At 31.8% G+C, this 25,622-nt stretch overlaps 2 protein-coding genes across 2 annotated transcripts; one reads left to right on the top strand and one right to left on the bottom strand.

Moving 5' to 3' along the window:
* Window positions 1–13,370: 13,370 nt before the first annotated feature.
* On the top strand, window positions 13,371–15,210 carry LOC114183609 (WRKY transcription factor 23-like). The gene is made up of 3 exons (XM_028070692.2): window positions 13,371–13,988; window positions 14,339–14,482; window positions 14,606–15,210. Exons 1-3 carry the CDS (start codon window positions 13,606–13,608, stop codon window positions 14,946–14,948), a joined length of 870 nt encoding a protein of 289 aa, XP_027926493.1. The 5' UTR covers window positions 13,371–13,605; the 3' UTR covers window positions 14,949–15,210.
* A 1,688-nt stretch (window positions 15,211–16,898) lies between these two features.
* LOC114183583 (flowering time control protein-related / FCA gamma-like protein) lies at window positions 16,899–24,866 on the bottom strand. The gene is made up of 16 exons (XM_028070659.2): window positions 24,506–24,866; window positions 24,330–24,400; window positions 23,610–23,688; window positions 23,359–23,441; window positions 23,208–23,259; window positions 21,855–21,902; window positions 21,501–21,548; window positions 21,301–21,365; window positions 20,776–20,827; window positions 19,996–20,075; window positions 19,841–19,905; window positions 18,945–19,004; window positions 18,553–18,856; window positions 17,464–17,628; window positions 17,243–17,371; window positions 16,899–17,110 (listed from the first exon to the last, which is right to left on the bottom strand). Exons 1-16 carry the CDS (start codon window positions 24,696–24,698, stop codon window positions 17,060–17,062), a joined length of 1,545 nt encoding a protein of 514 aa, XP_027926460.2. The 5' UTR covers window positions 24,699–24,866; the 3' UTR covers window positions 16,899–17,059.
* Window positions 24,867–25,622: the final 756 nt, after the last annotated feature.

Below are 25,622 nucleotides of genomic sequence, written 5' to 3' on the forward strand. Positions count from 1 at the left end.
AAATTAGAGTATTCAATATCTTAGTATTATTTTTTTATGAGCATTATTTGTTTGGTTTAAAGTTTCTACTTATAACTCATGGTTACAATTAATTTTCAAAATTGAAAGTTTGTATTATTTAATTTGTTCTTTTTGTTTTACTACTATATTTATTTAACTACTTTTAAAATTAGTGTATTAAACGATGTTATGGTAACATTTACTAATAAATAAGAATTTGCATAATTATACAGAAAATAGAGAGAAATGACTCAAAAATTCATAATTACTTTTTTATAGTGGTGAAAAGTCTATTCATCATATTTATAATATATTAATTGATACACAATTACCTAATTTTAAGTATAATCGAGTATTGAATCATTTTAACCATCAAAGTTATTAAGAATGTCCACCTTGGATATTGTTAGGCAATAATGGAGATTACCGATTTAAAATAGATCAACTATAAGAGAGCAGTAAGCTCTATATTGACCATTGAGAATATTAGATTATACTAAGATTATATTAGTATCTTGTATTTCAAACTGTAGGATACGTGGAATTTTCCTCTTAATTTTCTTTTTTGACGGAGAGGAAAAGAAAAGAACATGAATAAATGTACGTGTTGTGCTCACTATCATAATCTTTATGTAACTTCTGTCAATTATTTATTTAATTTTAATGTCTATAATTTGACCCTTCATAAATTAAAATATTATTGATATCCTTGCAGTCAATATATATATATATATATATATATATATATATATATATATAATATATATATATATATATATATATATATATATATATATATATATATATATATAACTCAAATTGCTATCGAATAAAAATTGAGGACTCACAAAAATAAATATATTTATATAACTCATGCATTAAATAATAATATGATGATACTATAGTAAAATATTATCTGAAAATAAACTCAAATTCTGCATTACTACTATATGTTTCCTTCAATGATATTGACAAAAAAATTGGTTAATTAATTTTTTTAAACTTTTGTTTGTTAAGAGAACATGACAATGAGCAAATACAAAGTAAAAACTAAAGAATCCAAAATTTAAATGATAATGACATGGTTGATAACTGTGATACTAATGATTGTTTGATAAACCATTATTTCAGAACTTGCAATAAATAATAAAAGAAACATTTTTATCACAATCAAATTAACAACACATATACGAGATGAAAACATTAGTATAAATAAAAAATACTTTTGCAAACGAGAGAAACTAAAACATGCTACATTAGGATCATGATACATTCACACGTAATAAATTTTTATATAAACTTTATATTCACTATTTTATTTTTATTTTTTTATAAATACAATAGGTTTTCAAATAGTTGATGGAGTGTAAAAGATCATTTTTCATCAAGATATTACAACTATAATATTTAGACAAGCAAAAGTATAATTAAGTACAAAAGTGGAAAATAAACAATAATAAATCATATAAAATCAATAAACAACACTAATACACAATCATTCTTTCTTGAAATAAAAGTTAAATTTAGTTCAAAGAGTAAGTATTATTATTTTTTTTTCGAAAAAAAAGAAGAAAATACTATTCAAAATTGTGCTAATACTTAGTTATAATATTCGACCAAACCGTACTAACACAAAAAAGTCCTATAACGTCATCCATATAACGTCTGTCCAGAAAAAGTTCCACGTTAAAAATGACCGGTGGCATTTTTGTAAATTATTTGACTTTTTTAACGTCTGCCCATTCCAACACAGATGTAATTTAACGTCTGACCCACAGTACCCCGACGTTATGTAAAAATTAACGTTTGAGCTCTCTGCCCCCGACTTAATTTAACGTCTGACCCACTCTGCCCCGACTTAATTTAACGTCTGACCCCCTCTGCACCGACGTTAAGTAACGTCTGACCACGCAACCCCGATGTCAATTTTTTGGTTTTCTCTACGCGAAACGCATAAACCCTAATTGTTTCATCGCGCCACCAATTTTTCGCGAAGCTTCTCCGTCGACAACCACCATTTTGAGCTCCTTCAGATAATTTTTGAACGTTTTTCACCACCAAACTTGTTGGGATTTGATTATGGATTGATTTTAGGCGCTTTGAACCGAATATTTTTCGTTTTCATCCTCATTTGCAGTGTTTCGCGATCCTTCCCGTCGGTGACCATTATTCCGACCTCCTCTAGGTGAGTTTCGAACATTTTTCACCACCAAACTAGTTGGTATTTGATTGTGGATTGATTTTAGGCGTTTTCAACCGAATATTATGTGTTTTCATCCCTATTTGCATCGTTTTGAGATTATTTTGCTTGTTATCTCTTTTTCATTGTATGTATGTAATTGATTGTATTTTTTTTATTTGCAATTATAATTTTTATCTTAGACTATTTTTTTTTTTAGTTTTTTTGGCCTATTTCTTTTTTTAATTGAATTTTTATAATAATATTTGTAAAATTACGAAATAAAAATATATTTATTTTTATTTGTAAAATTGGACTAATTGTATTTGATTTTTTAATATTATTGTTGCATTAATTTTTATTTTATGTATGTAGATTTATTATAGATTCATTGTGGACCAAGGTCGATCTTCCGTATATGGATTCATTGAACCTCAAACCATTCAACCTTCGGGAAACTCACATGACCACATCAAACTTTATTTGCAAACATGGATGGTTGAGTCAAATAGAGAGATCTACTTTGCGCCATACATTGATGCTTATGTTTTTTTTCTAGTAATATTTTATGAAGTATTATTAATTATTTCTGCTAAGTACTTGTGATTGACGGTAGGTATCATTGACAATTATGTGTCATCATTCCAAGACAATGCACAGTTGTATGGTTTTATTTATGCCATAGGAAGATTCCATCTGCTTTGAAAAACATGTTACAAGAGTAAGTATTAATTTTTTTCAATCATAACCTATGTATCTACTTAGTTATAAAAACTAACATATGTTTTATGTTTCCAAAATTTCATTAGAATTGTGAGTAAGCCTAGAGGCCAACAACTTAAAGTATTATATTCAAAGGTTAGAACTCATTTCGTTTAAAGATATTAATTTTTGTATGTCAACTTATGACTTTGATATGTGTTTATTTTATTTGTAATGTTTAGTGTAACAAGCAAGAAGATTAATGGGAATTGTGTATATTAGTTTAGAATATATGTTGAAACTTAAGTGTTATTAGATATAACTGTAACTCTATAATTGTGCTGAAATTATTATGAAACTGTTCTGGGAATTTGCTGATTTTCAGGTGTGGGAATGTTGTAAAAACTACCAAATTAAAAAAAAAAACAGAGCAGATTGACGTCTGGTGGTGCTCTGACAGACGTTATTTAACGTCTGAGCTTACTGTGGCTGACGTTATTTAACGTCTGTCAGAGCCCAACAGAAGTCAAATTGCTCTGTTTTTTTGTTCCATTTAGCGCGAAAATTGACGTCTACTGCTTTTGGCCCTGACGTTAAGTGACGTCTGTTTTGTTTTCCGACATTATTTTAACGTCACCCCGTACGACGTCGGTGTTTAGACAGACATCAAAAGTCGAAAACATCGGACGTTAAAAGACTTTTTTATGTTAGTATAAGTATAATGGTCTTATTTAACTTTTTTATGTTAGTATAAGTATAATGGTCTTATTATACAAAGAATATTATGAAAGTAAAAGGAAATTCCATTCTTGTATGACTGATATAGTTAAAACTATTGTTGAATTTACCTCCTTGACATCATTAGTTGCATAATTAATAACACAGCCATAGAGTAATAGTATCTTGGTAATGACAATTTAGGGTGCTAATTATATTTTAAGCTTAAATTTTTTTTTGATAATAACAGGTGCCAGATTGGATCACTTGTGGACTTGTAGACAAGCAACAATATGTTTGATTGGATGAATTAGTTCCAAAACCCAAACAAAGTTGGCAAGATGTCACTGTTTTTAGGTTTGTCAAACTTGCCACACGATGTGCATAATTAATGGCCAGGGCTATCTCATTTAAGTTAAATGAATAAAACTACGACAGTAAGTCTTGTTTAACACATTTAATTACGATTATAGTATGCAGGCTTCTTAATTTCAAACTAAAAAAAAAATATTTATTACTCGCATTTTAAAAGATAAATTTTAAAATCTGAATTCAAATTACAAGGAGATCTTCTTAGTTTAATTACTTTAACGAGATTAGTCGACCCAAATTAATATAAGGATTAAATTTTTTTTTCTCCGATTTTAGTGAAAATTATAATTAATAAGTTATTTTTCGAAATTTTTATTCAATTTAGTCTCCTAACTTTAGAATTGTGTAAATTTAGTTCTTTCAATCAAATTTTGTTAAGTTTATTTAATGTTTCAAATGTATTTTATGGTAACATTTGAGTTATTTACACATGTATGACACATTTTAGTTTTAATGTTAACTAACGAGCTATCATGAAACGCATTTAAAACGTTAAATAAATTTAATAAATTTTGATTAAAAAAATTAAAATCACATCATTTTAAAATTAGAAGACTAAATGGAGTTAAAGTTTAAAAAAAAACTAATTTCAGTTTTTCTTGAAAATTGAGAGACCAAAATATTCAACCCTTAATATAACGTAGGAAGTTAATTACATAGGTAGAAATACAAGTGTAACTTACTAGTGTCTTAATTTTCTTTTTACAAGAACAATATATTACAATTAAATATTTTAAACATACAACTGTTATCGTAAAATACAAAACTAGATATTAAAAAAATTAAAATTGTAAAAAAATATACAAAATAGAATTTTCTTTATTAACTTGTTATAAATAGCTAAAAACTTAAAAGTGGAACTTCTTTACAAAAATTACGGAGTCCTTAGAAGAAATAACATGATTTTTCAAGTCATAAGAACAAAAGCATCTATTCTTCAAAATATAAGACAAAAGCACATACAAATATAAATGACATTTTTTTTTGTCTTAAACTTTTAGTATAAAGTAATAATAATATTGAGTATAGCCATTTTACTGTTTCAATGTTTTTTACCATGTCGTACTTTTTCAGAAAAAATTGACTGGTTGATATTATTTACCCATAAACATTAATGGCGTTAGATGAAAGGAGACACTCGGCATTTCCTTTCTTATAGGCAAGATTTGTCCAACTTTTTTAAATGAAAAATAATATAAGTAGTTAGTTTTTCGGAAAAGAAAAAATAAAAAACTGGAATTATATACTATGTATAATATATCGGTATTTGTTCTTCCAATCAAATAAAAACAGTAATTAATACGATTTAAAAGAAGTTAGGCAACCAAATCCTATTTACTACAGTTGAGGAAATTTCTTGTAAAGCACCTGCTATTACAATAAATAAAAATGATATCATAAATATATATATATATATATATATATATATATATTTATGGTGGGCTAAAATAGGCAATAAATTTTGATGCAGATCATGAACCCACCTTTAATAGCACAATTGTTTTTCCTTTTTTTTTTCTTTTCTTTTTCTGGTGTCACTGTCATTTTCAATATTTTTAAAAAGATCTTTATAGGTGTGAACGTGCATGACCAGAGGGGGACCCATAAGGTTAATGAATTCGAAACAGGGGACCATATGGTGAGGCTATTTTTCCGGCCTTTTACACACACCAGGTACCACTCTCGTTCCTATGTGAGGTTACTTCCTTATTTTATCAACCAATTTTATTTTTTCAAAAAACTATATATTTATAACATCATGGCAATTCTATTATTTTCTTAAATAAATTTTTAAATTACTAAATTATACATCAAATAAATGATATGAAGCTTCCTTCCACCGACTGCCCCAAAAAAGTGTTCCACGAAAAAGAGAAGTTAGATAGCCTAAAAAAAAGTGCAGAGTACGAGCCTAACCAAGACAATAAATAAAGAGAGAAAATATTCCTCGGTTTACGAGTTTTTTTCATTTTTGTATATACGTATTTTTTGCTACGAAAATAAATGCGTATTACCCGTGTATTTATACATGTATCGTAATAAATTAGTAACGAAATTATTGAAGGGTACTAGCCAGTAGCAAATAGCAAAGTACCAGATCAAGTCTTGCACGGAACTACGTGTGTCAGCATGCATCACGTGGCTCGCTAAAAACCACACGTGCATGAATGTGTCATTCCTTTGGCATGAAATTGCGGAAAAGGTAGCACAGAACAGAACATTAACCTTGTATGTTGTTTTCTTTGCAGTGTTAAAGGTTTTAATTCCATGGTGATTTCAGTGGTGTGATGTGTGTAGGTGGCATTGACGAAGAAACGTACGTATCTAGGAATGTAATCTGACAGAGAAGTGATTAAAAAAAGGAAACTCTTCACCGACTCCAGATTGTGCTAGATTTGGTGTGTAATTCACGGTTTAAAACTAACTATTTTAGACGCTAATTATTTTGATGTTGGTACGATTGATGGAAAATAATTTAATTGTTGTGTTTAATTTCTGTAAATTAATAGGAGCTAGAAAATGAGAGTGGAGAATACAGGAAAAAAAACAGTAGGAGGCACAGTTTTTGGTGTGAATTTAACATGTGAATTGAAAGAAGAAATATGAAAAATGTGTTGACGCAAATGCATCCATGAGCAATGAATCTAAGACAAGGATGAAGCAACTTTTCAATAATAAAAACATTGGCTGCTCAATAGAATCTCTATTTCGACAATTTTTGTCCAGCTGTAACTTAACTGTCATTTTTGTAAAGCCCCTTTTAGTACAACCCCATTTTCATATTACCCATATTAAATATATAATTTGATGTTTTATTTTATACTTTTTAATTAATTTTTTTTATTGTGGAGTTAAATATTAATATTTCTTAATGGAGAATCATGTCCAAATTTTTAAAAAATTTCATTACATATCGATTTTAAATTTAAGACTTAGCGCCTTAAATGAAATCATTAAAAATAAATTTATTTTTATTAAAAAATTAACTCTTACAATACTATGTAAAAAAATCATTCACAATATGAATAATGAATGATAAAGTTAGAATTAAACAAAATTTTATAAAATTCCTATATTACATAAAAAGCAAATTTGTGATAAAAATAAAATAAGATAATGATATCTATGAAACTTAAAAGTAAAACCTGGATTGAAAAATACCTTAATATTATAAATAATTATTGTGGCTTGTGTAGAACTGCAATTGATTAAATTGATTATGTAGTGTAAATCAGTGTGCGTTTCACTTTTATTAAAAATATAAAGTTTAAATATCATCTATTTAGCTCAGACATTTTTTTAAGGTCTGACCTAATTTGTATGAAAGTCCAACTTTTTTTTAAGGTCTAATTATCAATGTGTTATGAAGTATTAAGATATCTAAAAATACATGTGAGTTTAGTTTATTACTCAGTTAATTATTTTTTATTAATAATTAAAATTTTATACTCTTATGTAATATTGTATGAATAGGGATGTCAACGGGACGGGGTAGGGTACGGGTAGTAGCTCCCTCGTACCCTACCCGCTTGATAAATATTCGTCCCGTATCAGTACCCATATCCGTTATGCGGGTACCTGCCTATTTTTTTCATATTTGCGAGTATCCACGGGTACCCGCGGGTATTTACAAAAATATTTTAAAAAATAAATATTTAACCCTAATTATTGTTTGGATCAACAAGTCTCCTTTCTCCGATTGATTATTGAAAAACAAACAAATAAAAAATCACTGACAATTTATATTGTAATTTATTTTTGAATAAAATATTAAATAAATTACTAACTTCATCAATGTCCATCTCTTGCAACATTGTCTAAAGTTTCATGTTGTCCAATTTTAATTTAGAAGAGCCTGAAAACACAAGAAGTTCATTAAAAATTTCTAACAATCACTTAATTAAAATATCTAAGTACAAGTATTAATTTCATTTCCTTCCATGTTGGTTCATAACCAGTATTAGAGACACATCAATGCCTCTACAGTATCTAGAAGTAATCTACTCCGTTGTGGGATAAGAATCCGATCACCATTATTGAATGAAGACTCATAATGTTTTTTACTAATATATATATATATATATATATATATATATATATATATATATGGGTATTTTTCTGAATTAAAGTTTAGCGAATATGGATATCCATGAATACGGATACTATGATACCCGTACTCGCCCCGTTAACATGCGGGTATAAAAAATACTCGTACCCGCGGGTACCGGATATCCATTTTTATATCCATTTCCTATCCGTTGCGGGTTTAATCCATGAATACCCACAGATACAAATTTTTTTGACATTCCTATAAATATACATTGTATCAGAATACATTAATTATTTAAAAGCTATAATTTACTAAGATTTATAAACAGAGTATAAAATCGTATTTTATTTGTTTTATACATTTGACTTTTTTGCCTCAGTCAAAATGCTTTCCTTTTTCACGTAGGTAGGCCAACGAGTATCAATAATCAAGAAAGACAAATAAATTTGTAAGTTTTATATATTTTAAAAGAAATATAACTTAAAAAATGCTTTTAATCCTTTGAATTTGATTTTTTTTTTTACTTTTATAATTTAGAAGTTGTTTTTTCTGTACCAAAATTTCAGATATTACTCTTCTTTTCCCTTGTCATTATGTACATTACACCGGAATGACAACGCTATATCATAAAGATATTTCAGCAACTAAAATAATTAAGTGGAAAATAATTTTTTAACCTTTTTTATTAAAACACGGTTTTAAGTAGGATAGTAAAAATATCTATGCCTCATAGTATAAAAAGATAAAATCTCTAATGGATAATTAATATTCACAAATATTTATTATCTGTAAATAATAAGTAACCAATATTTTAATATCTTTTATAGACAGATCGAATATGAGTATTATATTATCTGTATATGGTATAGATTATCTATAAAAAATTTAATTTATAATTTATTAAACTAAATTTAATTAAAATTGAAATTAAAAATATAATTTATTAGATTAAATTTAATTAAAATTATATTTTAATATATATTTATTTTATTTAAATATTTGTGGATATCCACGATTATCCGTGAGTTTTAAAATACTCGCATCGCATGTGTTGACGAGTAAACCAACATGTTACAAATAATTTTTTTTGTTACAAGTCAAATTAGAAGTAACATTATCTATGTCCTACTATCATGTTATCATCCTTAGTTTTAAGTTCATGGAAGTTAAATTTTATTTCTGTTTCTGAATTTAAAATTGATTTATAGTTCCTCAAATTTAAAATTGATTTTTTAATTTCAGAAACTGAAAATATTTTTTATTCGTTCTGATCTAAATGTAATCTTTTAGTCCCCTCTTAAATTTAATCATTATTTCCCTTTAATTTACTAAAACTACTGAGGATTTTAATTGATATTGATTCATTATTTCTAATTTAAAAATTTCAATTTAATTGATTCATTAAAACTAATAAAATTGTAAAAAATAAAGAAAAGTTAATTACAATTTGACTTACACACACGGTAAGACCCTAGAAAATGGCATTTTAAAAGTGATAGTGGTTTAAAAATAGTGAGACTCGATTATTTTAATATTAAAAGGTTTTAGTATAAATAGAATTGTTATAAACGAGTTTCATTATTTTAAAACACACCATCTCTCTAGAAACTACTTTTCTAGAGTTCTCTGACTTCTCTTTAGAGGTTTTGTCTCTCTGGTCATCTGATTGAAGAACCGAGACCGTAGGATTGATCCTCTCGGCAAGCTCTTCAAATTGGACCAATCAGTTTCTCCGTTCGCGTAAGTTGAGTTTCCGCTCTCTTTTTAGTCTTTTTTTGTTTTCTGTTGCATGCAAGCCCTCTTCCGCTTGCATGCGACGTTTTAATCATCAGTATGAGTCTCTGTTGATCAGTGATCATAACGGTATGTCCTGATCGTTCTTGTGATGTTTCTATGTGTAGATAGAGCATCCTGTGGAGTTAGAGGTGTTGACGTTTTTAAGGCGTTGATGTTTATAAAGCTGTCTAAACATGATAACAGGTAAGGGAAGCTAACCACTCTTCTTAATTTGAATAGAAAATTCGTAGATGAGCTTGAATTACGTGTTTGATAGATGAATTAGTGTTTGAATTGCATGATTTGGTGAATAATTGCTTTGTGCTTGAGGCAAACTGATCCACTGCATGTGGGAACAGGTTCGTGACCTGGTATTTTTGCCTAGGCGAGTGACGCTCGCCTGAGCGAAAACACTAGGAGACGCACTTCTGTTCCTGCGCGAAGTCTCGCCTAGGCGAGTTGGGGTCGCTTGAGCGAGAGACGATCTCGCCTAGGCGAACCAGCCTAGCCTGAGCGAGAGTTCGCCCAGGTTTTCTCTTTTTGCCACTGTTAGTGTCTCGCCTAGGCGAGACTGGCTCGCCTGAGCGAGATGACCTATCGCCTAGGCTAGACTTTTTAGCCTGAGCGAGAGCTACTGTAGTAGTAGTGCTCTAATTCTGTTTTCTTTGGTGGAAATGTATGTTTTTATGTATCCTTGTGCAACTTAGGCCCTGTATGGTTGGAATGCTACCATTGATGTATCGTATGATTAAATTGGATGGATACAAATTATGAGAAGATGAGGTTGAAATGGAATTTCAAGGGAAATCCAAGTGGAATTGTAGTGTGTGTAAGGATGTAAGGAATCTATAATGGTTGGTATCCTGAAACTCCAATAATCATTCAAGCTCATATAGAGCAGAATGGATTATGTCGTGAGGAGTAGCAGGAGGTCCTCGTCGTTGAACTTGATCCAGTCTAGACGTGGAGGGGACTTACCCTGGGAACGGTCGGGTGAATACTCCATGTGTCCAAACTCTGCAGAGTTTGGGAACCGTCACAGGTGCAAGCCACCAAGAGATCCGATGTCGCTTACATAATCCGGATATTGAGTCTAGAGTTATGTATATGTGTTGTGGTGGTCTATATGATTCTGGTGATAATGAGAAAGATTGCATGGTCTCTGTTTATAAATGAACTGCATGATTCCTTAATCAGATTAGCTTACCCTTGCTTTTTGTGTTCCTGTCTTGTGTTGTATGTTTCCTTTTGCGATGATCACCTATTTCGGTGGGAGCAGATGTGGTTGCAGTGTCAAAGGCACTTCTGGAGGATGAAGAGCCATCGTGTTAGTGTTGAAGAGGAGGTTTCCAGTGGGAGTTTTAGCAGTGGTCAGTAGTACAAAGTTTATTAGTTTAGTTTAAGTGTATAAGTGATATATTTTTATAGTCATACCTTTTGTAAGACTGTATTAATATATTGTGTACACTGGATTATCTGTTTTGGAACTATGATGAAACTTCCTATTTTTATTAGTTTTAAGCTGCTAAAATTGGGATATTACACACACACATATATATATATATATATATATATATATATATATATATATATATATATATATATATATATATATATATATATATATATATTTCTGACAACAACAAAAAACTATAAGAAAACCATTCTTTCTTACTTCTGGCTTGATTGGGTTAAATTGATTAAAAACAATCTTGATGTGTTCACTAAATTAGTATCTGTTAAGAAAGGCAAAGTAATTAGTTTGTGTTTTATTATATCATTCCCTACACTTATAGCATGTAATTCTAGAAATAAGAATTTACCTCACTTTCAACATTCGAACATACTTTAAGAGATTGATTGATTCCTTATTTATCTAAGTGGCAAATCTTTTCCAAACCGAAAAAACCTCCAAACAATTCTACCCTACCTCGGATATGGTCGGTTTACCAAGAAAACTCCTTTCTCTTCAAAATTAACTCTCTCTTTCATTGTCAATTATATTCATCTAATTGCTTCTTAAATTAAACATAAACAAATGTACTATTCTCAATTTTTTTTATTTTCAAGTTTAAGAAAATGTGAAGTCCCAGTTACAGTAATAGAAACATTTTTGCAGACACATTAAAAAGCAGAAGACTTTCAATATATTCTCTTGCTTCTAGATCGGTAATAGGGTATAATCTCATTTACTTGTGAACCCTCGCTTTGGTATAAATTCTCGGTTTAACCAGAAACGAATCACTCAATTTGTATCTGATTGTCGTATTCCTTCTATGCATGTCGTTCCAAGAGTTGGTTTAACTTTTTTTTTTTCTCATTATTTTTAATATTTTTACTTGTAAATATGCATTTTATCTATTAATCTGTTTTCTCTCTTCATTTTTAAATCTGAAATTTTAGGTTGAGATCACCAATTTAGATATTGCTTTTTTATGATAATTTTCAAGATTTTCTTTAAGATATATATAATTGAAATACGTTAAAAAAAATATAAAGATGTATACGTTTTTTAATCACGTTTTTACAAAAAATTAACTATGATAACACACGTGCACCCTTCTTTTTCCCTTCATTAACTTTGTACAGTCATTTTTCCTTTAAAGATCGTAAAGCTCAAAAAGAAAAAAAGAATACTAAAGAAATAGGACTTAGGAGGATGTAGCTAGTTCACTTTATATATACACACTAGACCAAAACTATGTGGTGTTTAATTTGCATAACACCGTCGCAGACGTGTGCGTATGTAGATTCTTTAATTATATACTTCGTATTATCCAATTTAATTAACTTTATCTCTACACTATGTCTTAATCTCACCGTATAATCCAAATATAAAATAACGTGTCTTTATATACATGTAAATTAAAGGTAGTTTTATAGTTTTAAAAGACAAAGCAAGAATACTTTCTCTATCATTTGCAAAAAAAAAAAAAAATTATTATCTTAGGCACAAAAATACTCCTTTTTTGGCAAGGGGGGGAGGGGAGAGGGAGTAACAAAAGTGTCAAGCATTTTCGAAAATCAATTTGTGGTTGCTAGTATGAACTTTTTATACTGTTATTGAATTAAAATTAAAATTTATCTTAAGTGCTTAAGTAATAAAATTCCACATTAATTAATATAAACATTTACATGAACTAGTTAGATTGTAATAAACTCAGTAGTTAATTACAGCCTTAATCTTTCACATTATAATATGCGAATGAAAATGTTAGTCCAGAAGAGCAAAATGAATAAGAAAAAGAAAAGAAGTGTTTTTTTTTGAGTATTTTGCACCGAAATTTTGTAGTTACGTCCTTTCCCCCGTAAAGAGGATTAGAATCCATAACGTGTTTGGTTCCGTAAGAGAAGGAGGTAGCGTAACCCCGTTCACACACAGAAACAGAAAACACGCCCACAATGAATCAATGATGCGCTACGTATGAAAACGTCGACCATGCATTGAATGCCACCGGCTGCCACGTTGTCCGTACCACCCACTAACCTACAATTGCCGGTGACCTCTTTGGTGTCACTGTTTTTGGCTTTAACTATGGAACTTATGTATGTATATGTATTCATATTCATTCATTACTACTTGCTTCTTTCACTTCCAACTCATTTCCACAATCACCTTTCACTTTCTTCCAACCCACAAAGCTCCGCTATCAATCTTTCTTTCTTTCTTTCTTTCTCTCTTCTTTCATCCACCTAACCAGATCGATCATATATTTATCGTATCTATCTCACTGCTCTTGTAGCTTTTTGAATGAAGGATTATTTCAGATTGGGCATTTGAGAGATAAGTATATATATATATATATATATGGATAATAATACGGTGATGATGACGATGGGTGTGAAGAAGAAGGAGGATTATGCCATAGGGTCATCGTCCTTCCACTTTAATTATCCATTGCTTGATTTCTCTGATGACAAGAGCTCTTTAGGGTTTATGGAGTTGTTGGGTGTGCAAGAATACAGTCCTCTGCTTGATTTGCCTTTAGGGTCCAACGTGGAACTGCTTCCAACCTCTGATGTTAAGGAACTACCTCAGACTAAGAAAGATTGGTCCGAGGTAACCAACCAGCAACCTGCGACTCCGAACTCTTCATCCATTTCCTCCGCGTCCAGTGAGGCTCTCAACGATGAACAAAAGAATAGAACTGTAGACCAAACACATGATGAGCACAAAAAGACAAAGGAACAGTACGTTTCTTTCTCTAATGTTCTAATTCTCTCTCGCCTTTTTAAAATTCTTTTGTTTACTTCATTTTGTGTAGTTATTTGGTTATTTAAGCCTAGGATTCGCATTTTGAAAAAAAAAAAAAAAAAAAACATCTTTGGTGTTTGAATGATCGGAGGAACAAAAACCTTGGGGGAGGTTGAGTGTGAATTACGCATTTGATAATCTAATTAGGGGTAGGGGATGATGAATAAGATGGGGGCTGGGTATTTGTTTTTTATAATATTTTTGTGATGAGGAATAGTTGTACGTTGATTTATTTAATGTTTGGAAGATTCTAATAAGATTTGATGGTTTTCTGGGATGGTTTTAGGTTGAAGGCTAAGAAGACAAATCAGAAGAGACAGAGGGAACCGAGATTCGCGTTCATGACGAAAAGCGAGGTGGATCATCTGGAAGATGGGTACAGATGGAGAAAGTACGGTCAAAAAGCTGTGAAAAACAGCCCTTTTCCCAGGTAACAACACTTTATCTCATTCTGCAATACACCTTTTGCTTCCTTCACTTCTTCACTTTCGGTTCCATTTTGTTTCGTTTAAACCACCCAAAAATAAATTAAACGCTCTCAACATTTGAACAGGAGCTACTATCGTTGCACCAGTGTTTCGTGTAATGTGAAGAAACGCGTGGAGCGATCTTTCAGCGACCCAAGCATTGTGGTGACAACCTACGAAGGCCAACACACTCATCCAAGCCCGGTTATGGGTCGCTCCAATAATTTTTGTTCGCTAATGTCTGGATCTGAGAACTACATGTCCCAATATTATCAGCAGCAGCACCAACAACCACTCCATGTCGATGCATTGTCTTCTCTGGGTTTCCTCTCTCCAAAGAATGTCACTTTTCCTCAAGAGACAGCGTTGTTGAGTGACTATGGGCGTCTTCAAGATGTTGTTCCTTCACTTATGTTCAAACAAGACTAGATGACAATTCCATTGCTGTTACTATGTGATTTCTTATTATTACTTTTTGTAGGAGAGTATAGATGAGAACTCCATTGCTGCACTGGAACATATATATATATATATATATATATATATATATATATATATATATATATATATATATATATATATATATATATTTAAGTTTTAGTTTTCCTTGATGGCTGGGATCAATCATGCTTGTGTAACCCACTTTATCTTTATGCACGTATATAATATACAGATAGGACCTTGGCATGAATATCGGCGTAGCATAGATAGATTTTGATCCGGTGCAGGCACTGCTTTCTCGTTGACGTGTCTTGGGATCTAGTTTCCTGTTTCGATCCGATATCTGATATTTAATGGATAGAAAATAAATAAAAGGACAAATAAGAGTATCCGTTGGTGGATTGGACTGTGAGTGAAAATGATAACAAAACAAAATAAAAATAAGGCAAATAGGGTTCTATCCTCTTTTTAATCGTGAGATTCTGACCCGTCGTTTGTCTTGTGTTTTTGTTTCTTTTTGTTGAGGGAATGTGCGTTTACCACTGGCACGACATTACAGATTATTAGGTTTAGGCTTTCAAAAGGGAATAATCGGGGTGCAAGTTTGCTTGCTTTGTCAGGTCCCTGTAGTCCAGCGAAAAGGAAATTGTAGGGAAATTTTCTTGTAATTTTTAAGATACATTGGTGAAAGATCGAACCCAATATGGTAACGGGGTAATAAATAGGAAGAGTAGTTCAACCATTGACAATCCGATCAAACTTTGCCATGTATTCCATTGATGGAATTGATTCATTGAAGATGTGAAAGAGGGTGAAATTAAAAGCACGAGAAGTGAAGAAAAGAAAAGTGGAACAAGGATTACATTTAAAGCGTGATCTGGCTTGGACGATGGAATAGATCTTCATAATGACTAGTTTTAGCTTAATCTGTGAAAGCACCATAATAGCTGGTGTCGTATTCTTTCATAAGTTTGGTTATATAGAGCAGGTGAGGATGTGGTCTAAGAGAATAATTGTAAGTTAATATAGGCATAGACCAACGCGCACTAAGAGGATGCATATGATACGCCACCATCAAAGAGCCACTGGGGCCCCGCTATTCCTTCCCATTATACGCTCCCTCTCCATTAAGTGGCAAATACATTGCATCGAATTAGAACTCTTCAATTCAGAAAGAACAGGGAATAATTACCAACCCATATTGAATTGCTCAGCCACTTATTGTCTTTTAATTTACCTATCTTCTATTACTTTACTCCCAGACAAATAAATGACTGCAAAACGATCCTGCCGGCTTGCGAACCATTATCAAACTTTGATAAAAATACAATTTCAAAAGTTATCCATTTGACTTAAATGTCATTATTTCTGGGTACTCCACAGGAACCTCTACAGTCAACAGAATCCAGGACAACGATGAAAGGTAACACGGAGTGAATGAGACGGGCATTTGGGTACACCATTTAGCACATGGCACCACTGCAGCAGAAAAGGCCATCATATTCATCTTCAATTCCAATATCAACAATAATTATTAGTACGCGTTGAAAACTTACACGTAAACTATATGTGGGTACCGTTCTGAACTTTGCAGACCATACAGTGGCAGTGGAGCCACATTTCTTATCAAGCTCCCTGATAGGCTTTAATCGATCTCCCGTTCCTCTCACTCAACCAATACAGGGACATAAAACGCCATCCCACAAACACAAGACTGAAGGGTATCATTAACATTTCAGACTATGTCTCGTTCTGGTAGTAAGTTTTAGAGTCATGAGATATTCCAGCTCCCATGAGTTAAAAGCTCAACCTACCTTGCCTCTCAAAAAAATCAAAGACATTTTTATAATCTAGATATATCCGAGAATTACTTACCATGATTGTATCCCTTTAAGACGCACTGTATACTGAGCTGTTAGGAAACTAGCAAATTTCCAATTTACAGACTAGCAATAGCCATTGAAATAAATAAATGAGGCAATAAGAATACGTACAACCTCGTGATAAACCGTTAGGCTTGGTTTCTAGGAATTTGAAGGTCAATATAGTAATTGTGAACAACATGTGCTTTCAGTAGCCTAAAAACAATAACATCACATCTATGCAACAACAGGACTTGTATTTGACTGTCTGTGGTCATGATTTGTTTCCTGCAAAACTACAGAATGTTAGATTACTTTTCAAACAATTAGGGCTTGAAATATAACCATGTTTATTGGTCAGGTAGTTATTTTATTTATTTTGCTGAACTTTTTATGGGAGAAATACATCTGAGAATGCACCTGGTGTTTTTCAGCAACTTGTTGGGAGGAACATGACGACAATTGTGAAAGACTGCAGCAATTATCCTCCAGCTCCGGCTGCTTCTGAGATTCTTTCTCGTACAAGGCATACTCTTCAGGCTTCTCCCACTGCTCCAAGAGTAATAACCATCACACACCAAAGTGACAGAAATCCAAAAAACAGATTGTATGAACAAAAGATCAAACAGTTGAAACATTACTCTGCTTTCACAAGTGACACAGTTGTAGTAGTACTTAACACCATCGGGGCAGTAGTGTTCACTCCAGTCACACTCTGGAAATTCTTCATCTTGGGGACTTGAAGGCATATCAGGTGGGGTATTGCCAGCAGCTGTACTAGGGTTGCTTCCAGTCTGACTAGCCAGCTGGGAGAACAATAAAGTGAGAAAACTATTGTAGTCTTCCAATAAAGGTGCTTCAACAGTAATTTGTCACATTAAATAATCCATTTAAACATTTCCAATGTATTTAATGGTCAGAGGTGCATAAAAAAAAGAATGGCCTCTTCAGTATTTTGCCATTACTTATACCAAATAAACTGAACTCTTCTAATACCATTCCTCTATTAGATAAATAGCCATTATGCTTTTTGTTGGAGATCCCAAATCTATCCTAACAAGGTTTGTTGGACCAATCATGCCACTCACTAAGTCCCCAACATTAAGGGGATCGGAGATCTAAAATATACCAAAGATATTAGTCAAATTATAGTATATAGGTGAGTGCAATCCGCACTTTATTAATTGATTATGTGAGATTGAGTTATAATTAAATCTAATTTCCAAGACTTATCTTCCCAGGTAAGGTTGGTAACATGAATTGCTCGATGTAATGGGTTTCAATTACAGACCAAACTTTTCAGAGATACTATTGACCATGAGATCCCTCTGAACAATTTTCTCTTACATCCTTAGTTTCTCTCTACACCTTTTTACAAGACTAAAATCATCCTCAATTATAACAATGCATATAGTTTAACTGAAAGACACAAAAATCTAAATGCTTCAAAAAGGAAGACAGAGGCATCCAAGAAATTCATGAATTTGCCATTGAATTTGTAACAGCAAAGATGCATTTGTTTTTGGGAGAACTAAAAATATAATTTGAAGATTAAAGGCAGTTATGGTTAAGTAGAAACATAAACCCATGAGTACAATAGATAATAATATCAATTCAACAACACCAATTCACCTCTTCAATAACAGAAATTCACTTAAATCACGACCAAAATTTTCATAAAAGAGAGACTTATAATGATCAATGCATATTATTACCTGTTAGTAACTAACCTGTGAACTAAGGTGCTGCTCTATATTTTGAACTGATGAATCTGCCGGATATGGCTGTCTCTGCACCTCAGTAATAAATGGCTGAGACTGAGAAGGCAATTTTGGAGCTTGAATTGACCCGAAAGGCATCGAACCCAACTGTGAATGCAATTGTTGTGGGGGAAATGAATGTTGTACCACAGGAGCACCAGGTTCCCAGTTTTGCATATGAGTAGTAACTTGTGGGTGTGGAATTGAGGAATGATGTGGGGCAATAGGCAACATACTTCCTCCACAGTTGGGATCACCAAAATTTGGTAGTGGCCTGTGAAAAGACAATAATTTGCAATTTATTTAGCAAGTCATGTGTTTCGTAATTAATATAGAAGAAGGGCAAATGAAGCGAAACAAACCATACTGCTGGTTCTTGAGAACAGGGTCCAAAATTTGCATTCACAGATAAATAGTTGGACCTGAAGAAGTATACATAGGAATAGAACATAAATACAAGTCTAAAATTATCTCCTGGTTGAACAACAAAGGGAAACCAATACATAGTTGAATGATCTGAGTTCGGTTGAACAACAATAGACTTCAAATTCCTTTTTATAACAGGACTTTCTTTCATAAATATGACTAATATATTAAAAGCATGACAGTTTAACACCACTTAGAGCGTGTTGATTAAAATTTTAAGCACCACCCAAAAATCTTGCATCAAACATACCCTGATTCAAGTATAGCATGTCTGGCAAGGTTTTGACATAAGAACAGTGTGTTAGAATCCAATTGGGAGGTATGTGGTTTGCAGTTTGAATCCCACGTTCTATGTATTATGGGATTCTAGGTAGAAGTAACCAAAAAAACCAACGAGATCAAATTTAAACTAGTTAAGAATCGATTAAGCCATCAAACACGTTTCAACTAGAGCAGTTTAGGAGAAACAAGCCAGTTCAGATTGATATTGACTTGTTCTAAGATGTGGACTTACAGTCCACCTTGTCCACTTTACCAATCTAACCTAGCCTGGCTCACACTAGAAAACATGCACCCTTAAACAGTTAGGACAACGTATGAATTTAACATTTTATTTTCATTTACTAAGTAAAGAGTCATTGCCACTTAGCCAAGAAAATTAAATTTGCTGAACTGAAAAGTCCCATTCCCTCTACAAAAAAATAATAAATAAAAATCAAAGATTGTAGCATGTAAATGTAGTTGCTAACTTGTGATGTATTATTAATTTATTAATAATAAAAGATGTAATAAACATATTTATATAAGAGATAGATGGATGAAAAAGTAAAACCTTGACTCTCCTGTCCTAGGTTTCTTGGGATCCGCAAAACGAACAATTAATGGATGATCACAACCCTAGGTGATTAAAAAATAAGACTTTAGTTAACAATTGAAAGTGGACAGAGTAAGATGTATGAATTAAATAAATAAATAAATTAGCTTTACTCTCATCGTGAAGGTTCTATTCAGTCCTTTGATTGCAGCTAATGCCATTTCTCTGTTAGAAAATTTGACAAAAGCATATCCTAGGAAATTGAGAAATGCATCCACACGACAAGTTAGGTGAAAATGATAACCATGATAATAAGTAGATGACAAAAAGTAAATACAAGACTAGGTGCTAAAAGCAATCATAGCTAAAAATCCAAATAGTCCATCGGGGATTGACCACGGTCCTCTCTCTTTATGTATAGTATCCAAACATTGAGTAAATTTATGATAGAATAGGTCTGGAAATATGTAAAAAAAAATTATGGCAACATATAGTCTCTTCTCAGTATCAAGGAGATACAAAACAAAGATCAATAAAGATACAATGATTTTCTCCGCATCCCCAGTCTTCAAATAGTTGAGACGCCTGGACTCTACCCCTTTACCCTGTGCAAATTCTATTCCAGAACCCAAGGCTTGCTCTTTTCTTTCCCTCTTATTATTTACATTTTAATTATTTTCTCTCTAACTAATTTTCTCTTACGAAGCAATTAACTTGGGATCTCCTAACATTTAAGATTTTCATTGTAAGCTTCTTGAAGAAAATTTTGGTTCAATGAGGTCTGACAAAGATATGAAGAGTTCAATTTCACCCACTGTCTCTCACTCCTAGTTTTTAATATAGGTTAGTCTGCAACTTCTTTTGTTGGGAAAGAAATAAAAGACAATCCAATACATGTCATTCCTGAAAATATATTGTATGAAATACACTCCATGACAAGAGCAAAGACTAACCACGACTGGTTGCAATGAAGATATCTTCTACATGTCCATAAGGGGAAAATATCTGCACACAATAAGTATACAAAACTCAGAAACATAACATTAATATAATAACCTGCAGATTATAAAGGATATTCCAAATACTATACCATAGAAAAATGCAGCTACCATAATAAATAAATAGAAGTTATCATATCAACCCATTTAAACTGAATTAGGCTGCAAACAGTTACATAATAAACGTGTTGGTAACTAACAGTTTTTGCTAGCCATTTGCCACATACCAGCCTCATGTGAAGTGTCCACATGATAACCAATATTTGTTTTTGTATCTATATCTAGATCTGTTCAAATTTAATAGGAGCCAACCTAGGGAGTGGATCTAGGTACATTTCTACAGGCAAACTACAATTAGCTTATCCTTCAGCTAAATACAAATCCATGGATACAATCATTGGCATGAAAAAATGTAAAAGGTCGTTTTCAGGAGATGCTAAAATATATGTGGGTGAAAAGAATGTGAATGGTGAAACATACTTCTTCAATTTCCTTTTTTGAAGCCTCTTTGTTGAAGCAACTAACAAAAACTTTATCTGCCACCACTGAAAAACAGAGACAAAACAAGAATACAAAAGCAAGTAGTCAGTTGGGCACTAAACAATAAAATATTAGATTAGACAATCATATATTATAGTAGCCAACGACTATCCTAGGAAAAAAAAAGCTGAGAAGCTTGCCTTCTAAAGGATCTTTCTTTTCCATGTTACGGCAAAACCCACGAACCCCTAGAAAAAGAAAATAAAAAGGTTCACATAAACTAAACACAAGAGTTTAATTCTTTAAACTCATTACTTGCTGGAGAAAGTAAACCATGTTCCATGCCATGTTCTCATCAACCAAACTTAAAATATGAAGATAATAGAATGAACTTAGAAATATCAAATTTAAAACTAAAAATTACATACTAATAAGAAGGGCTTATCCCAACCATTCAAATAAACTTCTGCATACTATTTAAACCTCGTCTTTAAAGCTGCTAACACCATAAATATAAAACAATGACAACATAGTTGATTCTCTCAAAAGCTTACCTTCTAAAGGATCTTTCTTTTCCATGTTACGGGAAAACCCTCGAGCCCCTAGAAAAAGAAAAGAAAAAGGTTCGCATAAACTAAACAGAAAAGAGTGTAATTCTTTAAACTGCTCATTACTTGCTGGAGAAAGTAAACCATGTTCCATGCCATGTTCTCATCAACCAAACTTAAAATATCAACATAATAGAATGAACTCTTAGAAATATTAAATTTAAACCTAAAAATTACATACTCATAAGAAGGGCTTGTCTCAACCATCCAAATAAACTTCCGCATACTATTTAAACCTCGTCTTTAAAGCTGCTAAACCATAAATATAAAAATGACAACATAGTTGATTCTCTCAAAAAATAACCCTATGATTGGAAGAAGTAGAGTACACTGCTCCTGACTTCCTTGAATTTTGTCATTATTTCTCAAAACTTCCCACTATTTTGAAAAGCTGCAGAAACTTCCCTAGACATAGTATATAACTCAAATTTCACACAAAAGTTTTTCTATATTTTCCCAGAAATTATCCCTAAACATGTCAGGAGAAATTGTGGAAAAATATAGAAGTTCAGAGGAGGTGAGAGCATCGCATAGTATATGAATTGTTGAATCGATACGAAATTGCATAAATTTATTTATGTATCATAGGATACAAAGTCATTTAAGATTCATTTTGTGATACAAATCGATAGATAGTCAAAACACATCAAATTGTAAGATTTGAGTCTTGAATAATAACTACAAAGATTTCTTAAACGGTGGGGTCCATAGAATTTAGTAACTTCTACTCCCTGTTTCTCCTCTATTCAAACAAGTTAAAGCTACACAATCTCTCTCGTTTCTCATCCTTGTCCTATATTATCCAATCCGAAATATAGTGTGCAAGTTCGAGAATAAGAATACCACGCATTCTAGTATTCAAAATTTGTCCTTTCAAACTTACTCTTTCAAAGGAAGAGGCAGGCAAAGAAAAGAAAACAATACTCAATTCCGCATCAATCAGCATGTATAGGCAGGCAGCAGTAAATAAAGCAGCTTAATATCACGTTTTGTTGGTCAGTAAGGAAAAGCTATAATGCCAAGTGCAAAAAGTCAGTGAAAAAAATTTAGCTGCTTTAATTTTAATAACTTTATCTTGATTTTAATAATCTTTTCAAGACCTAGAGTTGACAACTATACCGTGACGTACATACAGAATCCATAATAAACTGTCCTAATAACTAATTTTCAAAAATTTAATTAGGGATTTAGCTTATGCAAACACCTATATTCATAATCGGCTAAGGAACCTGACATAGGCATAGTAGTACGGATCTTAATAAACAGGTTCAAAAGAACAAGAATTTTAAAAAAAATTACCAAGACGTTCAAGTTCTCGATCAGCAAATTTGACAACAACAGGATATGATTCCTAGGAAATGTAAATATGTCAAATAATAAAAACAAGTTTAGATTAATGAAATGAATAGCAAAGAAGAGGTTTAACTAAACCATAGGTTGTTCTTCTTACCCCAACAAATGTATATTGATTGTTTAAAGCCTTGATAGCCCTGTCAGCTTCATCAAATGTTGCATATTTCACAAAACAACTTCCTGCATAAGTTTAACAAATTTGACCTAGCGTTAATACTTGTAGATATAATATCGAACATATTATATACACAAATGCAAGAATCAAATTAAATTCCCTGCTCCTCACAGTCATTGGAAGGCCAAAACGCACAAAATGTGGATGATACAAATAATAGTTACTATATATACCTTGCCGTACACCTGTTCTCTTGTCTTTTAAAAGAACAACCTCAACAATAGTTCCATGTTCTTCAAATACAGGACGGATCTGAAATGGAATCACAAAAATGAGAAGATATAGAAGAGTAAGAGCTATTATAAAGACGAAAAGAAAAAGAAGAAAGAATATTAAACAAATATAACATCACACATTCTGCTAAAAATATGCATGACAAAAATTCCAGAAGACAACATCACAGTGGACCATTCTTCACCTATAGGGCAGGCCCTTAAAATACAGGTAGGGACAATATCTCTTAGCAACTGACATCCTAATTACCCACCAAGAGTGTCGCTGTTGCTTTGGAACAGGGATTACAGTAACAATTTGAGCAAATTCGGAGTAGAAAATAGATTTCCAATAATAAAAATGGAACGTGGGTGGGATTGATTACAGTGTGTATGAAATGACATTTGTTATAATTTCAAATTACAAGTATGCTTAGAGCATGAAATGGGTAATAACTGTAACAAACTGAAGATAAATAAGGTGATGAAATAAAATCAATTTATTCCAGGATTCACCATTCCCACAAAATAGAGACAGGGATAAAATAAAATGATCATTTCCATTACTATATAGTGTGAATTAACTACTAACGTACGATATCCTCTATTATATCAACAGATTCAAACACAACACCAGTGTGAAAATGTTGGCGGTTCACATTTCACGGGAAATAGACTTACCTCAGCCTCCGTGGCAGTTCTCGGAACAGGAGCAACATAAACTTTCACATTATTCGCACTGTCCACTTGATCTGCGAGAACGAAATCGCATAACTGAGGAAGCTAAAGCGTGATAAAACAACACGGAAACGCTATTGCGCGTGCAAATAAAGGAGTTGTGAGAAAAATTGTAGTACCTGGAGAAGTTCCTTGGTTGGAGTGGTGCCAGGGGCGTTTGCGGGGAGGGCGAGGAACGGAATGGTTAAGAGCGTATCCCGAATCGAGGGGTTGGAAGTGGTTGAATCCGTTGCCATTGTCGTGAGAATGAGGGTTTGAAGGGTCTCCGTTGAAATTGAGCCTCTGCTCCATCTGCTCCTTTGGAATCTCCATCTCCGCACGCACCGCTGACGTGTGCCCTAGAGACGGGTTAACTCCAGAGTGAAGAAGTAGTAGCAGGGCCTTTTCCTTTGCTTTCTCTTCTTCTGCTCAACGTGATGATGTGCTTTGCTCTGCGTTCCAAGCAATTCTCAGATAATCAGTCACCAGGGTTTAGCCTTTTTTGTAATAGAGATAAATTACTTTTTTTGTGCAGGATGAACCCGAATTTGTTTTTATTTTAAACTTTTTAACTCTTTTGTATTTATTAGAAACTAAATATGTTTTGTTATGTTTAAGAAAATAATTATCGTAGAAATTTCAAGGAGCAAATCTAAATTAACCTCGAGTTTCAAAATTTAAAAAAGAAAATCATAAAATCATATCGATAGTAATAATTATAATTATTAATAATAATAATCTGTCCCTTCTTTCCTCGTATTTTATCTGCAGTTAAGATATCACACAGCATAATCTAATTGACCTTCAACCCTGAAATAAGTAACTTTATTTATCGTAAATCAGACAATTATTAAAATATATATATTATGTTTTTTAAATAGGTACATAAATAAAAAATAAAAATATTAATTTATTTTTTAGAAATAATAAGACAAAATAGATAAAAACAAGAAAAAAATTATTTTTTTATATATTTTACATTAACTTATTCTAAATATATATAAATTTTGAATAAATTATTGTCAGTATTTCACATTTTTAAATATATATATATATATATATATATATATATTAAAAAAAGGTAATATAAAATTTGTATTATTTTTATTTATTTTCTCTTATTATTTCTAAAACTAAACATTTTTCTACTCTTAATTTATATATCAATTTTAAAAACATAAAAAATAATTTATTAAAATCTAATATATAATTAAGAAATTTAATTAGAAAAAGAATATATATGAAGGTCACAACTAA

Source organism: Vigna unguiculata, chromosome 1 (assembly GCF_037176805.1).
Source record: "Vigna unguiculata cultivar grain cowpea cultivar isolate G323 ecotype 2 chromosome 1, ASM3717680v1, whole genome shotgun sequence".
In the NCBI taxonomy this organism is placed as follows: Eukaryota; Viridiplantae; Streptophyta; class Magnoliopsida; order Fabales; family Fabaceae; genus Vigna; species Vigna unguiculata.

Coding starts and splice junctions, on each gene's coding strand:
- LOC114183609 (XM_028070692.2), top strand. CDS start 13,606: ATGGATAATAATACGGTGATGATGACGATGGGTGTGAAGAAGAAGGAG. Junction 13,989..14,338: donor CACAAAAAGACAAAGGAACA/GTACGTTTCTTT, acceptor GGATGGTTTTAG/GTTGAAGGCTAAGAAGACAA. Junction 14,483..14,605: donor AAAAACAGCCCTTTTCCCAG/GTAACAACACTT, acceptor ACATTTGAACAG/GAGCTACTATCGTTGCACCA.
- LOC114183583 (XM_028070659.2), bottom strand. CDS start 24,698: ATGGAGATTCCAAAGGAGCAGATGGAGCAGAGGCTCAATTTCAACGGA. Junction 23,260..23,358: donor ATCAATATACATTTGTTGGG/GTAAGAAGAACA, acceptor TACATTTCCTAG/GAATCATATCCTGTTGTTGT. Junction 17,372..17,463: donor GTGTCACTTGTGAAAGCAGA/GTAATGTTTCAA, acceptor CTCTTGGAGCAG/TGGGAGAAGCCTGAAGAGTA.